The 17180-nt window shown below is 44.6% G+C and overlaps 1 protein-coding gene across 3 annotated transcripts in view; it reads left to right on the top strand.

Annotated features, from left to right (window-relative positions):
• The first annotated feature begins 371 nt into the window (after positions 1-371).
• Positions 372-17180, top strand: part of PITPNM3 (PITPNM family member 3) — a 162611-nt gene continuing 145802 nt past the window's right edge. Inside the window, exon 1 of one of the 3 annotated variants that reach the window (XM_081941197.1) lies at positions 372-721. In XM_081941197.1, coding sequence (XP_081797323.1) covers positions 688-721 — 34 coding nt within the window. In that variant the 5' untranslated portion in view covers positions 372-687. Of the gene's footprint in view, positions 722-1163; positions 1323-8538; positions 8558-17180 lie in introns of those variants that run through there. The other 2 variants (XM_081941200.1, XM_081941199.1) reach the window with 2 other exon arrangements.

Consider the following 17180-nt stretch of genomic DNA (forward strand, 5'->3'; position numbering starts at 1 on the left):
TGCACAATATACCGCTAATTGTCTAATAACCTGATCACAACACTTCACACTGCCCCCCCCCCACCCCTCCGACCAAGCTCTTAGCATATCAAGTGAGTTCAGCCTTCGCTAAATTTACTTTTAAGTCCGTGGTGCGAATTCGGACACTCCCTTGAAAATGACCTGTGTACATGCTCGGGACCTTCTTTTTGCTCTGGACGCGGAACAGCCTCCCCTCGAGTTTGGTCCCAACCACGCGTGGGGCAGAGCGGGGAGAGCCACCGCGATCCCTTTTCCGGCCCTCCGCCGGTTGCTTTTCCACAGGGGCGTGACGGGGGGGGGGCGCAGCTTCTCCAACTCAAATGTTTCTGGCTGGTTGCGCGGCGGCAAAACCTGCAGCCGCTGCAGCAGCCCTGCGCCACCGGGAGGGTGCCGTCAGTTTGGGGCCTCGGCTCGGGGGTGGGTCGGCAGCCCCTCCCCAGCCGCTGAAAGAGACCTCTCTCGCCCCCCCCTCCCCGCGAACTGACGGTGGTGCCTTTAAAGGAAGGGGGGCGTCTGTGCGAGCAGACGCAGCGCAGCTTCTCCAGCGCTTGAACGGGAGCCTCAAGTCAGGCCGGGGATCGAGACGCAGCTTCTCCGCTGGAGACGGCGCGCAAGCGGCAAGGAGAAGCCCACGGGGAGGCGTTGAGCTCGACGGCATTCAGGGCGATGGCGACCGACCCGCCGCCGCCGCCGCGCCCAGGTGAGCGAGCTTCTGCGGCGAGGCTTCTGGCTTTCCCTCGCACGTGCCCCGTCTTCCTAGCGAGGCATGGGCGAAAGGGTGGGTGTATGGGTGGCGGCGACGAAGGGGACGAGAGGTTTCCCGAGCACGTGCAGAGCGCTCGGGATCAGGAGCGGCACGCGGGAAAGGGAGGCTTTTCCTCCGCCAGAGTTACGCGGCCTTGGGGCGTCTTCACCAGCGGCGCCAAAGCTGGGGCAGGGGGCCGCCTTGTCCGTGGAAGCGGCGCGCCCTCCTTTGAGTACTTGCAGCCTTGCAGTCGTGTTGCGAATCCTTCGGATCCCCCTGGATCCCGTTGCGGCTCTTGCTCTCGGCCTCTAAAGCGCGAGGACTCTGAACATGTATGGAGTGCTTTTCTGCTGTTGTGGCAGGAAGGCGCTGTTCCTCTGTTGCTTAGTCTTGTGTTATACTGTCCCTCGGTCTGTTCAGCAGACTGCGCCACCCGCTTCCCATACAAATAACAGTGAAAGCTCTTTTGAATTTCTTAGGGGTCTCGGTAAAGCCCGCTGCTTTCATGGACATTGTCCTGGCACTTCATCCTGCTGGGTCAAGGAAATTCATGACGGTAAACCTGGGTTTTTACACCACCACTCCCAATCACTTTCCCCGGTGCAATTCTTGCTCAGGTTGAGCTTCCTTAGCAGGGAAAGTTGACGAAGGTTGATAGCGTTTTCTGACGCGAATTTATTAATAGATCGGTTAAGCAGTACAGAATGCATATTTTAGCTTTGCCGAGGGAGCCGGCGAATCCCCGCTGTCCCTTTATCACAGCTTTCCAGGGAGAAAATAGCACCACTGTGAATCCATAGTGATGTCAAGTCTCAAGGATGAGACCTGGGCGCTTGCTTGTTTTTTAGCTGGGGCAGAAGGATTCTCCCTTGCAGGCAGTTTTATGGCAGTTGAGAGAAGAATTGGGAGCAATCTGACAAGTAGCCAGAAAGAAAAGAAACATATTTTTTTTGTGCCAGAACTATTAGGGCAATCCCCAAGAATATTTAATAATGTCAATTCTTCTATGGCCAAGTTTCCAGTTTTGTAACTCTTGTATGACATGTGTCTCTATTAACCTCCATCTGCTTTTGCTGGTAGTTGGCTTCAAGTTTAAATGGCAAAACAAGCACTTTGTTATCCAGGGTGTGTGTGTCCAGTTTCAAATTACCGGGAAAGCAAAAGGAAACCACATCCTCCATATAAAACATGGGTTGCAAAAGAGAATGTGAGGTCCCCCCCAACTGAAATTTGTTGACACCCCCCCCCCTTGCTCAGGCATCTTATGAATGTATATGCTGGTGTTTCCCAGGCACTTCAGCACAATTGATTATGTAGAAATGCAAATGTTAATGAGGCCGTTTGCCCTTTTCGGGAAGAATATACTGCATGCTGCTTACCAGGAGGTGTGTTCAGGATGTACAGTCTTTCTGCCTTGCCAACTGGGGTTTCATTGCATGATGCCCAGCTTTGCCATGACAACTCTGATTCTGCAACATGCTCATTTCTCTCCAGGTATCTTCGACAACATTCCATCTATTTTGTGGCTCTGCTTTGGTTCCTTTTGAACTTTGGAAATGTTCAGATGAGATAGAATGGAGCTCAAACTGACTGGCTTCTAAGGGTCCTTCATCGCCCGATGCAAAAGTGAACAGGGTTGTCTTTATTAACTAATGTTACATGTTTTTCTCCCGTTTCCTAAGCATTAGAATGTTTCAAAGTAGTGTCATTTTTCTGGGTTTGCTATTCCTTAAATGCCACATGAAGAGTTAAGGTACCTATCTGATATATGTTGCTTATTTTGCAAGCTATAAAACAGTGTACCAGAATATAGGTGTTTCTGAAACAGGAATCCACAATAGCTGAAAGCTCTTTGGTTTTCTTTTCAGAAAGTGCCACCTGACCCTTGGATGCTTTGGGCAAACCTTGGCAAGAGTTATCTCTTACATTAACTAAGCTGACTTCCAACTGCTTCTCTGCCTTGTGACAGGCTAGGTTCACTTCTCTATTGTCTGGTGGGCATTTCATTCCAAAGGCATGCTAGATTCTGATTACTTAATTGATTGTCCATTTGTAGTAATTGAACTGAGCTGATCTGCAAGAAAGATTTTTGCAAGCTGAAGCCCCGAAATACAGAAAGTCCTCAATTTGCAACTGTTCATTTAATGGCCGATGTGACAACAGCACTGGAAAAAGTGACTGATGTCTGTTTTTCACCCTTACGACCAATGCAGCATCCCTATGGGATCAAAATGCAGATGCTTGGCAACTGATTCATCCTACGACAGTTGCAATGTCCTGGGTCATGTGATTAATCTATTCTGACCTTCTGACAAGCAATGGGGAGAAGGCCGTTAATAACAACCCTGTTACTAACTTAATAATGGCAGTGATTCATTCAACAACTGTGGCAAGAAAGATCATAAAATGAGACAATGCCCACTGAACTGTCTCAGTTAGTAACAGAAATGTTGGGGGCAATAGAGGACTACTTGCAATAGTTTGGCTGTTTCAGTCTCTCTAGTTCAGAGATTTTAACCATCGCTATGACCTTGGGAAGATTGCATCTCAGCTGTAGCCTCTACTACTACTGTGAAACAGGAAAACTATGGCAGCAAATAAATTGCCCAAATATATAAAGAATTCTGTACCGAGGAGCTGAATAAGAGCACTGGGCTTACATTTAAAGCAGGAGGCATGTGAATATGAGAAAAGTGCTCGGATTTGGCATTAATGGTGTGGGGACCTTATTATAAGAAAGTTGGCTTTCCTTTCTCTTTTAACTACTCTGTCTCCACCCCTGGTTATTGCTTTCCTTTTAGGACATTGCTGTAGGAGCTAAACTGGAAGACGCTTCCCTCCAACAAGTGACAATGCTCAATGAGATGCTGGCAACAAGGGGCAATTAAGCAAACCCTCTTATGCCTTTAATGTCCTAATATGTTACTTGTTAGAGGCTAAAATTCTTACCGGCTCGAGGTTGACTCGGCCTTCCATCCATCCAAAGTCGGTAAAACAGATTGTTGGGGGCCAGATGCAAGGGTAGGCTGCTGGGGGTTTGCATGGCTTTGGGAGAACCTCTAGCTAAGATTTTGCGCAGTTTGGAGAACCTCCAAATCCCACTCCTGGCTGGCCCTGCCTCTCCCTCCCCTCCCAGGAGTCTCCCTGCGGCCTGTTTTGAATGCAGGTAAGTGCAGGGCGTGCGTGGAGGCTCGGGTAGGGTGAAAAATAGGCATACTGGAACTTCAGGAAGGCCAGAAACGCCCTCCTGGAGGCTCGAGGAAAGCCTCCAGAGTCTAGGGAGGGCAAAACACCCCCCCCCCACTGTGTTGCAGGAGGTGGATTAGGCCACGCCCACCAAGGCCACACCCATCCAACACCTGGGCAGAGAACCCCTTGCTAAAATTTTTGAAGCCGATCCCTGGCCATATGTTGGGGGGCAATATGCTGACTCTGTAAACTGCTTAGAGAGGGCTGTAAAGCACTTCGAAGTGGTATATAAATCTAAATGCTATTGCTAAGGCTGGCTGTTTGACCTGTAAAACCAAAAAGGGAAAGAGAAAGCTGTTAGCCAAGTTAGCTTTTCTACTGCTATTTTATGAATCTTTCCTTTAAAAAAAATCTGCTTTAAATATATATATTCCCTTTTCTGGAAGAGGTCATAAAGCTGTCTTAACATCTGTTCCAAAGCGAAACAAGCACATCTCCCAGTTTTGTTCAGGAAATGCTAAGGAGATGAACTCCAAGAGTTTGCAAAATTTCTGATGGATTTTCTTAGTTTCTTGCTGAGGACTTCAGAAAAGTTTGGGAGAGTGTTTATATAATGGGGTTTGTTTTTTTTGACCTCGCAGAACAGGAAAAACAACTTGAGCTTTAAATTTTTTTAGGAGAAACAGGAAGGCAGAATCTGCCTGGTCTTGAAGGATGTCTGGCATCTACCATTGGGATGGTTCCAATTGGAGGCAAGGGTTTGATTCTTTTTTCACTTCGTATGGACAGAGGTGACCTCTTCCTTTCCCCGTAACTGGCTGCCACTAATATTGATTGCTAAAGAGGTGCCAGGCATAGTGCTGGATATATCGTTTGGATGGGCAGTGATTCGATTTTACAGTCCATCAGGAAATACTCGGGCTAGAAAATAAAAATTAAAACAGTGACAATGACTTCCATATGGTTGCCTTGAAATATGTCCCTGAAGTTATCTGGGGTCAAATTCTAGTTAGAAGGACTCTTACTCTTTAGTGTTTTATGTATGCACAGCTGGAGCTGAAAAATGAATCACTATGGCTGGCAATTTAAAATGTTGTGGTACTTCCCCCCCTCATGTTCATAACAGCATGTGGGAATCTGTTCCAGAATGTTTGCAAGAGTCAGGTGTCAGAGACGTGGCTTTCTCAAGCATCCTGGAAATGATAGTGCTCTAAAGCAAAGGTGTCTAACTCATGTCGTCACATGATGTATCACAACTTTTTCCCCCTTCGCAAAACTGGGCATAGGTGTGGCCAGCGCATGACGCATCCATTCCACAGGCTGTGAGTTTGACACCCCTGCTTTAAAGTATATTCTAAAATGTTCTGCACTTTCAGGAAACTGCAGCAGAATTTCTGAGGCCTCTACTCCAACTGCTACTTAGGAATAAATTCTGGGCTTAATTAGCAGGAGGTACTCATTTCCCCTCATCAAGTTGGAGGAAGATGGATATTTGTTTCATTTTTCTTCTTTCAGCATGGGAGAATTCAGAGCTGAATATTGTACTTCTGCTAATCAAAGTACTTTGAGTTCAGTTTATCACACATTGCCTTAACATAGATAATCTGCTTTTATTGTTTTGCTTGATGTGTGAACCAAACCTTTCCAGTTTATAAACTTGGATCCATGACACAACAGTCATGTTTCTATGAGCTGTAAAGTATGACTTAATGTTAGCTGTATTTAAGGCATCTAGCACATATCCTCTGTTTAGCAGTGTTCCTGATTGGTGAGATATATTTTAGATCCCATAGTCATTTATTTTTTTTTAAAAAAACTGCTTTATTGGTGTTTTGTTTTGTTTTGTTTAATGATTTAGTATGCTGCCCAGATTCTCACTGTTTGAGTTGGATGGGCTATATAAATGTTCTAAATAAATAAACGTGACTTAACAAAATTTTGGCTGGCCATGGTTTGTTAGTCTCCCTCCTTCGTTGTAGACATCTGTACAACTTGGTGCATGTTGCTACTGCTTCTCCTCATGCATGACTATATTTTTAAAGCCCACAGTTATCCAAAGTCTCAGAATCGCATGAAAGAGGTAGGAAAACATTAGTTTTTTCCCAGTCTGTTTTCAGAATAAAGCTCTTGCTGCACTTCAATAGGAGCGAGAGCTGAAATAGAAGCATGAAAAGCATAAGATACTACTGTAGGAACAACACTATAATCAATCAGCCGTGAACCCCCATCTTATTTTACTAGTGACATGGGCTGCTTAAACTGTAACTTAAGCATTAGCACAACCTCACATGATATGTAGACTTTGTTTAAAGTAAGCTAACCTACATTAAGCTATGGGTAGTTTGGCTGGGTATTTCTGGGTTAACAAACACAACTGGTCTATATGTTATGCCTATCAATCATATCATGGCTTGATGGGATGGCTTGGGTTATATGCTTAGACAATGACTTGAGTCCGATTACATGACAAACTATCCACATCTATTTAAGCTTAGTATAGCTTGTTATGTGAGCTCAGTCATTCTCTGGGCATGCACAAACATATTAACTACTTTCATCCATGGATGGAGCTAAGGCAGCTGAACAATATAAATTACTTTATTGGGCAAACCCAATCCCAACATATGAAATGCTAGCCCCTATGGTTAACATCATCATGGTTAAAGCCCGTCATGTGTTGTTGTGTTAGTCCAATCTGTGAACCCATTTAATAATGGGAAAGCCCTTTGCTGCTGAAACACCAGTGAGAATGAAACACTTGTCTTTCGGAAGCGAGTGACATGAAGGCTGGGTTTGAACAGAGTAGTGTTACTGAGCCCTGCATGCTATCTCCAAGGCTGTTATTAACAGCTAGCAACAAAATGGATTAAGCTAAGTAGCTGTAATTGAATCAGGAAACAACCTGTGGTATGACAGCTATTTATTTATTTATTTATTTCTTAGATTTTTAGACCGCCCCCTCTCCCAACAAGGGCTACCTGGCTTAATTGTTGAAGATCAGGTGTGAACCTCTGAAAATATACAGTATTCATTTTTAGTTAAAAGATAGAATTACATTGCATAAAAAACCCTCGGAGCAGACCAGCTGTTTGTGTGGAAATTGTGGATTTCCCAAGCAATGTTCTTTTTTGTAATCTCATCTTCAGGCTGTGGATGCGTGTTGACATCTGACGGAGAGAACTTGAATATTAGCAATTTTGGGAATGGGTGTCTTTCCTAATAAAGGGCCAGCATTGTGGTTATAGCACTGGAAAGGATGAAGCATCCCGTGTATAAATTTGCCTGTCATCCCCATTATTTTTGAAAAGGAAGCCAGTAAGAGAAGAAACAACTAGATATGAACTTGATTTTCTGAGGTATTTCTAAACATTTTGTTTTTCCTAAGAAGGATGAAGATTGGTTTCTCCCAAGAGGTTCTGCCTTCGATTTGTCTGGAAAAAAATCCAAAGAAAAAGAAACATCTCTTTGGACAAATATGTAGTCCTTTCACCTGTTTTTTCTTGTGGACTAAAATTGTTTGGTAGACCCAGCTCATAGCATTGCTAATATGTGGATAAGTGAGCAGCTTTGGCTTTTTGATATTTGTGGTGCACAAAACCATAGGTAAGCCAAAACTGATTTGATACAGATGGGAGAATTTGTGGAGAAACAACACTAGAGTTTCTCTACAGACAGGATCAGACTTCTGGGCTGGATCAGCACAAATATTGGTTTATCTTAATTACCATTAGCTAAATTGTTGCCTTTGTATATTCGTTTTTACAGAGCCTGCTTGGCCCAAACCAAGCAAAGTACATGTCTTTAATGCAATCTGTAAAAACTCATGAAGATTTGGGATCATACTAGATTAAGCTAAAATGAAGTTGGATAGTTGGTGATCCAATTTATAATGGGAAGTCAGTTATTTACTGTGGTGCATGAACTAGTTATAATTTGGATCATAGGTTTGTATTTCCATGTTATGGGAATTTAATACTTTGTTTTGTTGACCAAAGTATTGTTGACCTAGGCTTATCTGAAGAAAAAAGCAAGCAGTGCCAGAGGTTTCAAAGCATTCTCTCCCCTCCCCCACAAAAAAGTTGTCAGGCAGCCTCCATCAGTAACCATGAAAGAAACCACTCAACTCCATTTTTCAGAATTAAGAGTACTTTTACTGGTTATGAGTAGAAAGCAGCTAGCAAAGCAAGATCTGAGGCAAAAGCGCGCGTAATCATAGATATCAATATGTGACCCAACTCCCTCCCCCTAATAACCCCAACCCCCAGTCCAATCCGCACACCCCACAGGTGTGGGCTGCAGCTTCAAAACCAGGTTGGTATGCCGGACGGTTGGCCTTGGCGGCAATTCCACTATCTGCAGCATGCGCAGTAGATGGTGAGAAAATCACTCCCTTCTTAATTCACTCCTGCTTAAGCTTCCCCACCCAAATACCATATTATCTCCCCCACTCCCTGTTTCAAGGCAGCCGAAAGCAAGCAGCAAAGCAGAGGCTGACATCAGTATTGGTTAAAGGCTGGTTGGGTGACCTTTAATTTTGATTCTGCAGCAGCTGACATCACTTGGACTTTCCATGGGGCAGGTGACAGAGGCAAAGCAAAAGAGGTAATGGGAACATTTCAGGTACTTGCTGGAAAAGTTGTCCTCTCATTGATTGGGCTGAGTCAGATAAGCTCTTTGGGCCATGCCCTGGTCACCAGGTACCACCCAGTTATCGACTCAGCCCCTCAATGGGCGGCTGTGATCATCCCAAGTTCCTGGAAAATTTTAAACAATTCTATAGAGTTGTTACCTTTTGGTTGTAGTTCAGTGTTGGTAGATATTTTTTTATGCAGATGAATCATGCTTTCTTTCCTAGATTTTGCTGTTGAATTATAGTAAGAATTTCTGAGACAGAAGTTATGCATACTACTGTCAAATAGATTGGGTTTGCTCATCTTGCTGAGCTGTTATTTGTTTCATTATGACTTAATAATAATAATAATAATAATAATAATAATAATAATAATAATAATAATAATAATAATAATAATAATAATAATAATAATAATAATAATAATAATAATAAATATTTATTTCTTAGCCGCACCTTCTCCCGAAGGACTCGGGGCGGCGTACAATAAAACACATAAAATACATATCTAGACAAGACATACATATAACAAAGACGTATACCAAGACGTGTACAAGGAGGAGGTGGGCTGATGAATAAAAACAATTAAAATCACAATGTTTAAAAACCCCTAGATAAATGAATACAATTAAATTACCCAAATAAAAAACCCGTCAGGAGCGATATAGTTAGATCATAGTTGAGCCAGGCCAGCTACTTGGAATAGGTGGAATTGGCTGGAATCATACATTGTGTTAAACTATAAACCATGATTCATAAATTACAATAAATTTGTACGACATAGCCAAAATCCAAAAAGTCACATTGTGCTTTGATGTGTGCCATACAATAGAACACAGGTGTGAGAATTCAGAATTTTTTTTTCAACCAAGCTAGAGGCCAGTCTTCTGATAGGGCTGTTCTGCCTCAGGTGCCTTTTATTTATTTGGCCTTCCAACTTGCCATAGCAATTCTGGGAAGTTTACATATGGTTAAAAACAAACACAAAGGAACCAAACACACCAACATCCAAAAATACAAGATTGAGACCAACTACAAGCATTCCCATTCAACTCCTCATTTCTAGACAGGATCATACAACACTTTAGAAAATGCTTGCAGAAAAGTAGGATTGTTCATTTAATCAGTCACATTTTAATACGTCCATATCAAGTTTTCAGGGCCTTATGGGAGGCCATCTGACTCTCAGATAGGATGATATTCCATAGGGCAGGCTTTGTGATAGAAAGGGCATCCTAATTATTCTCCATAATGAGGGGAGGAGTATCCAGGATGGGTTGATCTTGTCCTCTCATTGATTGGGCTGAGTAAGCTCTTTGCGCCATGCCCTGGTCACCAGGTACCACCAAGTTATCGACTCAGCCCCTCAATGGGCAACTGTGATCATTCCAAGCTCCTGGAAAATTTTAAAGAAAGGATTGAACTCACTGTTTACCTGATTGCATTCGCTGCCTCCCTGCCTGAGTGAGTAACTGGCTCTTGGCTGAGTCCCTGGCCGGGAAGAGAGAGAGCGAGCACGCGCAGAAAGCCCTTCAGGGCAACGCACAGCCCAGGTCATGAAGAGAGACCTAGGGCACTAATCAAGACTGCGGGTGAGGGGATGCTCCCCTGGAAGCCTCGGGAAGGCAGTCACGTCAGAGAGGCTCAGCCGGCGCCAGAGCGTTCTGCCGCTCCCCCCCAGGGGGTCGAGCGGCAAACTGCGGCATTTTTAAATGCAGCAGAGTGCCTGTGCCTGCTTGCGAGTGCCGGAGAGAGATAGTGGCCTGCAGGAGCTCGCAAAGCTCAGAAGAGAGCGGAGGAAGTGAGAGAGAGAGCTCTCCAGTGGCAGCGGAAGCCGCGCTGCAGCCCCAAAGGCAAAAGCCGCTTCCACGGGTTCCCAGGGAGAGGAATGTTTTGAATTTGGAGCCGGTGGCCATTTTGGAACCACGTGATCCAAGATGGTGGCACCCAGCAGCACAGAGGATGCCGTCAGGACTCAAGCCTCCACCCCAGCAGCCAGCAGCCCCACCCGAGGAGCAGATGAACAGTTAACCAGGTCAGAGACTGCTACAGAGGCTGCTAAGGGAAGAGGAGGAGGCAAGGCAATGGCAAAGAGAAAGCACGTCTCCTCCAAGGGGCCAAAGAGGCAGGCTGCAGCTCCAAGCCCTCAAAGTCTGGCTCCAAATATGAAAGGCGGAAGCACTGAGCCTTGGAGCACATTTGCCACAAGACCAGCAGCAAGAGGGCTACCTCTACTTTAGGACCAATAGAGTAGGTTGGACAGATAGATGTGCAGAGGTTTTTTTTGCTCAGGTCAAAGGTAAACCTCTAGTAGGAATTTCCTTCGTCTCATACATGCACACACAAGGTAACACTCTCCTCCTCCCCCCAAAAGGAAAAAAAAATCTATACTTTTTTATTTTCATTTTTTTCATTTTATTAGATTTGTTAGCCGCTCCCTCTCCTCGAAGGGACTCAGGGCAGCGTACAATCAAAGATATATATTATATGTTGCACTTACCCGAAGAGTACAATCTTCCAGGGCTGAAAGACAGAACAAGGTCCCCTCCCCCACAGAAAAGGCTTTGTTGGCGGATTCGAGGTAAGTGGGGGGGGGGTAGATAGCTTGCAGGCAGAGTTTGAAAAATAAAACCATCAGTTACTAAATAGATAAACTGGTAACATTATGGGGATATCATAGATGAGAAATGGGGTCTGGATTCACATGCTTCAGGAAAGAAATGAACAGGTAAAATCATTTAAACACACAATAAATGCAAGGATGAAACTTTTCTTGTAAATGAACTTAAAACATTTCCTGGGTTGTTACTTTAAGGTACAGGGAAGGAAGGAAGGGAAAAAAATAATTCTCTTTACTACGTTTTTGTTGGCCAAACAAACACAAAGGAAAGACTTCCCTCCCGCTTCACTCAGTTTTCTGGGCCCAACAAACTGAGCGAAGGCAATTTCTGCCAGTTTACTCTTTTCTTTCATTGAACAATTTAAAATTCTTGTCTTTTTGGATTGGAGACATCTTAGTTACAATTACCTTGAGGGTGCACAAAGACTTGGACACACATTTACACAAGGACAAGGAGAAAATATGGGGGAGGGAGAGAACTCTCAGGTTTACACACCCTAGTCATTCCCAGCACAAATCTGTTAAATTAGGGAAGGCACAAATCTTAACAAATCACATGGTTGCATAGAAGACAGAGAAAGAGACAAACTGACAAGAGAAAAAAGAAACCCCAACATTTCCCCTTTTCTTTTAAGTACCTTTATGTAGCCAACTTAGTTTTCCTGTATCATCTTTCAGCAAAGCCCATTTGCCAAACAGTTTCCTTGCTCTCTATGCCAACCAAGATAGGCATGTGCCTGGCGTCCCAGGCTTCAAGGAAATCTCCATGGGAGATTCCTGTCACCCACGAGCTAACGCTTCCCATGACCCTTTACATATAGGGCTCACTTTGGCCTAGCTGGGTGACCTGCCGTAAGTTTCGGAAGAAAAAAAATTCCGGGAAGGACTTTGATTCCCTCAACGAAGTATTCGGCCCCTTTCCTCGTAGGGAAGTCCGCTAAGGTTTTCCGGATCCAAAAAAGTGATCTGGGGAGGACCTCTGCCCCTCTGCAGTTAATACCAGCACCTCCTTCTCTCTTTACGCATAATGGGCCTTTGCTTTTTTGCTTTCATAGGACAAAAGCAACAACAACAACAACAACAACAACAACAACAAATTTTCGTTCACTTTTCCATCCATTTTCATACACACTCTCCTTTCCCTAACAGAATGTCCTGTGAGCTGAAGGGGAGAACTCTTTATTATGTAAAGGGACTGGCTTGTCCACCTTAATGGCCCATTAAAGTGGGTGGAGGCAGGAAGCTACAGGGAGCTATTCTATCTTTATAAAACATGTTTCTTCCTTTTCACATCCAGAGAAATATTCTGCCTTTTCAATATTTCCTAGGATATTTCATTTTTCTGGGGGAGGGCTGGGTGATAACTTTCCACAGTAGACAGCCAGTCCTGCAAACAACTGCATGGAGGTCTTCCAGCTTGATGACTCATGTTTTGAATTACACCAGGTAGCCTATGGAAAGCCAGTGCAGCTTGTAATGCGGCAGATAACTTGGTGATCTGCATCAAGTTATGGTTTTCTCTTAACCACACAGTTTTTCTCCATGACGATCTGTCCCTAAGCAGATCTTCCAACATGCACTCATCAATTCCTGTTGTTGGAAAAAAAATGTCCTTCTGAGTTCAGTTCCGAGTGGGGGAAAAGAAACTGGAAACATGGTGGCTGCTTGGAAATATGGTTTTAATGGTGGACAGGACCACATGGTTTGAGGTCCTGGGCGGGGGGAAGGGGATCACATGCTTTGAAGATCTTGAAGGAAAAGGGCAGAGATGCTGAGAGTCCCTGGGTCTTATACCATCTCTGGGCTTTTGAATCTGAGCTTGTATTGTGATTGGATGTCAGACTCCCATGGGACCATGCAGGGGCAACTCTGTAGGTTATCTTTTGAGGCCCAAGCTTGGTTGAGTCTTGCTGGATGATATAATCTTCCCAGATGCCATGTGATGAGTTTATGTTGCTAGATGGGTCCTATTATGTCCTGGAGGCTTTGTCTTTTGGGTTGCAGATAAGCTGGCTCAGGCCTTAATAGCCTATTAAGAAAGGTGTGTGTGGGTGTGTGTGTGTGTGTGAGAGAGAGAGAGAGAGAGAGAGAGAGAGAGAGTTTCTGCCTCCCTTTTAGGGGAAATATTCTGCCCTTTTTAATATTTCCTAAAATATTTCATTTTCCTAGGAGAGTGGTGGGTGCTAACCTCCTACACTGGAACTGAATCTATCCATCTTGCACCACTATGCACTCATAACTATTTGCACAACTGCATTTTCAACCAATTGCAGCTTCCAAGGCGACTCTCTGTAGAGTGTATTGCACTAGTTCGAATGGGAGGTGACCAAGACAGAAGTAACCATGAGCAGGACCTCCTGATTGAGGAATAGGCATAGTTTGCATACAAGATGGATTTGTGTAGAGGACCTGTTGGCCATGGCTGCTACCTGCAGGAGCCATGAAAGTCTGGTGGGGTGTGTCTGTGTCTGACCACATCCAGAAATAAGATGGACATTCCCTAGAACCAGTGAACCTCAAAACCCCACAACCACGTGGTCTTGCTCAATTAAACGGAAGCTTGAACTTTCCCACTCATTTCCTCACAGTGCTGGATTTTATCATTACTTCTCTTCCTTCCCCTCCTCCTGCTGTGGGTTACTGGTGAATTTGTTCCTCACTTGGTTTGGGTTCTTTGCCTTTCTTGCCTTTTTGATTGTTGTTAGATTTAGAGCAACATAATCTGGGCGCTGTAGTTTGTGTGGCTCCTGTGAAAATGCATGCAAATGTTACTCAGGTTTGCAAAGTGACACGTGAACCTTGACAAGCACGCAGGAGCTGAAATGAGGCAATGCCGCTGTATCTTTCAGAGGCAAGGGGAGACTTCCCCATTCTTAGGCACCTTCTGTAAGACTACTTGAGAACAGCATCTAGGCAAATTAACCTCAACCCTTCCAGAAGAACCTTGTCCCTGGAGGGAATGGGTTGAACAGAAGCTCATTCATAACAATCCTTCTTTGATAGATTGGATGGCTTAATAGGGAAATTGCACATTTAGCCAAAGATATTAATCACGCAGCAAGGCATTTAACAGCTACATTTTAAACAGTATCCCTGCAAGAGATGCAGAATTTGAGCTGAGCAAACAAATACAGAAGTTTCTACCCTAACCAGGGAAGACAGAGGTGCTTATCCATATTTTTTTTGCCTATCGGCTCCTGTTGCTCACTTTTGTAAGCATTACCTCTCAGTTGTTCAGCTGATGTTCTTGTCAGGTTGTCTCTTCTGGCATCGACCAAACTTCAGAATGAGTGGGCAAGACTGGCCTTGCAGCATGGGGTCAAGAATAGAAAAATGGGTGAGCAACACCTTAACCACCGATGTCGGTAGAAAAAGCAGTGAAAAAATATGGCAAGGAATGCAGATGATTGTAAGCCTCGATAATATTTCACATCTCCCCATTGCTAAAAGTGACTCCTGTTTTCAAATCTTTTCCAACTCCCTCTAACAAAAACAAAACAAGTCTTCCTTCCTTGCAACCTTTGCTCTGGGTAAAAGAGCTCCGATGCTGCTAGGAGAGTCACCCCGACTCTATGGTTGGGCTCTGATTTTGGCCCCTTTGGCCTTTAAGGAGGGAGGGGTGGGACAAGAGTTGCACTGTCTGCTTTATTGAGTGGTGAGTGAGCGGTTTCCATGACAACAAAGGCTACTCTGAGATCTTCACAAGCCAGCATTGCTTACTTTGGGGGTGGGGGGTGGGAGAGAGAAGAGAGTCTCAGCATTTTTTTCATGTAGCAGTGATGGTGGCCAAACATCAGAGTTGGGCTTTCCCTCTGTGAGTCATAAAGAGAAGGGTCTGACAAGTGGTTAAAATAAATGGAGATAATGTGAAGGAATTTCAATGGTGAAAAGAGTAAAGGTTCTACATTTAGGCAAGAAAAACGAAATGCACAGGTACAGTATAGGTGGTACCTTGCTCAATAGTAGTAACTGTGAGAAGGATCTTGGAGTCCTAGTGGACAACCATTTAAATATGAGCCAGCAGTGTGCAGCAGCTGCCAAAAAAGCCAACACAGTTCTAGGCTGCATAAACAGGGGGATAGAATCAAGATCATGTGAAGTGTTAATACCACTTTATAATGCCTTGGTAAGGCCACACTTGGAATACTGCATTCAGTTCTGGTCACCACGATGTAGAAAAGATGTGGAGACTCTAGAAAGAGTGCAGAGGAGCAACAAAGATGATGAGGGGACTGGAGACTAAAACATATGAAGAACGGTTGCAGGAACTGGGTATGTCTAGTTTAATGAAAAGAAGGACTAGGGGAGACATGATAGCAGTGTTCCAATACCTCAGGGGTTGCCACAAAGAAGAGGGAGCCCTCCGGAGGCTTCAGGGACCTTCAAGAGGCTTCCCTGAAGCCTTCGGAGCGCTCAAAATGACCCTCCGAGCAAACCGGAAGTCACTTCCGGTTTGCTCGGAGGGTCGTTTTAAGTGCTCCGAAGACTTCAGGGTCCTTCAAGAGGCTTCCCTGAAGCATCTGGGACAGTCAAACGATCCTCCAAGCAAACAGGAAGTCCATTCCCGAACTTCCGGTTTGCCCGTAGGGCCTGTTTTTTGCACTCCTGATGCTTCAGGGAAGCTCATGAAGCCTCCAGGGGGCCTCTGGGGGGCGGGGGAGGCTGTTTTCACCCTCCCCAGGCTCCTATAAAGCCTCTGGAGCCTGGGGAGGGCGAAAAATGGCTTTAAAAAGGGTGAACTTAGCTGGCCAGCGTGCACATGCGCGCTGGCCAGCTGACAGGGCAGTGCTTCACATGCCCTGACAAATGGCTCCGCGTGCCACCTGTGGCACGTGTGCCATAGGTTCGCCATCACTGGTATAGGGTTTCCTGCCTAGGCAGGGGGTTGGACTAGAAGACCTCCAAGGTCCCTTCCAACTCTGCTATTGTATTGTATTCCTATTGTAATTAGAACCTTTTTGTGTCTCCAGATAACTATTTGTGAAGGTAGGCAGTCGTGATCTCTCCATTGAGCCTACCCCAGAAAGTGTTATGAGAGTGAAATGCAGATGGAGGTGGACTCTATCTATCACAGCCTCTGAAGGAGACAAACCCCAAAGGGAAACAAGAACAGGGACTTTGATTTTGGTTCCCTCCTTTGCTCCAGGAACACCTAGAGGAAAAGAGAGCTTACAGCAGACTTTAAAAAAAACAAACAAGTAGACAAACTGGAATGGTTCCAAAGAAACCAGTGAGATGAGGACTACAGAAGACATATCCTATAAGGAAAAGTTGAAAGAACTGGGCTTCTGTACCGAGAAAGAGATGACCAAGAAGTGACAATGAAGAGTACCCCATGCACACAACCAAAAGGCCTATTCTCTATTGTCCAGAAGACCAACTTCTAAAGAGATGCAACACTTTTCAACAGAAAAAGCAGGAATATAATTGCGTAGAGAAGTAGAATGCCTGGGAACCATTCATTGGAATGTTTTAGAAAAGGGGTCTCCAACGTTGGCAACTTTAAGACTGGTGGACTTCAATTTCCAGAATTCCTGGCTGAGGAATACTGGGAGTTGAAGTCCACAAGTCTTAAAGTTGCCAAGGTTGGAGACCCCCGCTTTAGAACATAGAACATCATCAGAGTTGGAAAGGACCTTGCGGGTCTTCTGGTCCAACCTACCGCTGTAGCAGGGGATCCTATACCATTTTAGACAAATGACTGTCCACTCTTCTCTTCAAAGCCTCCAAACTGTTCCACTGGTTGATTGTTCTCACTGTTAGGAAAATCTTTTATCTATGGATGTCCTGCATTATGTAGGGAGTTAGACCAGATGACCTATAACTTCCAACTCACGAATGTTTTTGGTTCTGTTAATTAGCAATGTAGCCTTTTGAATTAAATGGGGAATAATGTTGAGAGGAAAGTGCTGAAATTAAAGGAGTTAATCAGGGAGCTGGAAGTAACTAAAAGATTGTTGATGCACATTCAGATG

Source organism: Natrix helvetica (genome assembly GCF_964273705.1).
Source record: "Natrix helvetica genome assembly, chromosome: 2".
Classification (NCBI taxonomy): domain Eukaryota; kingdom Metazoa; phylum Chordata; class Lepidosauria; order Squamata; family Natricidae; genus Natrix; species Natrix helvetica.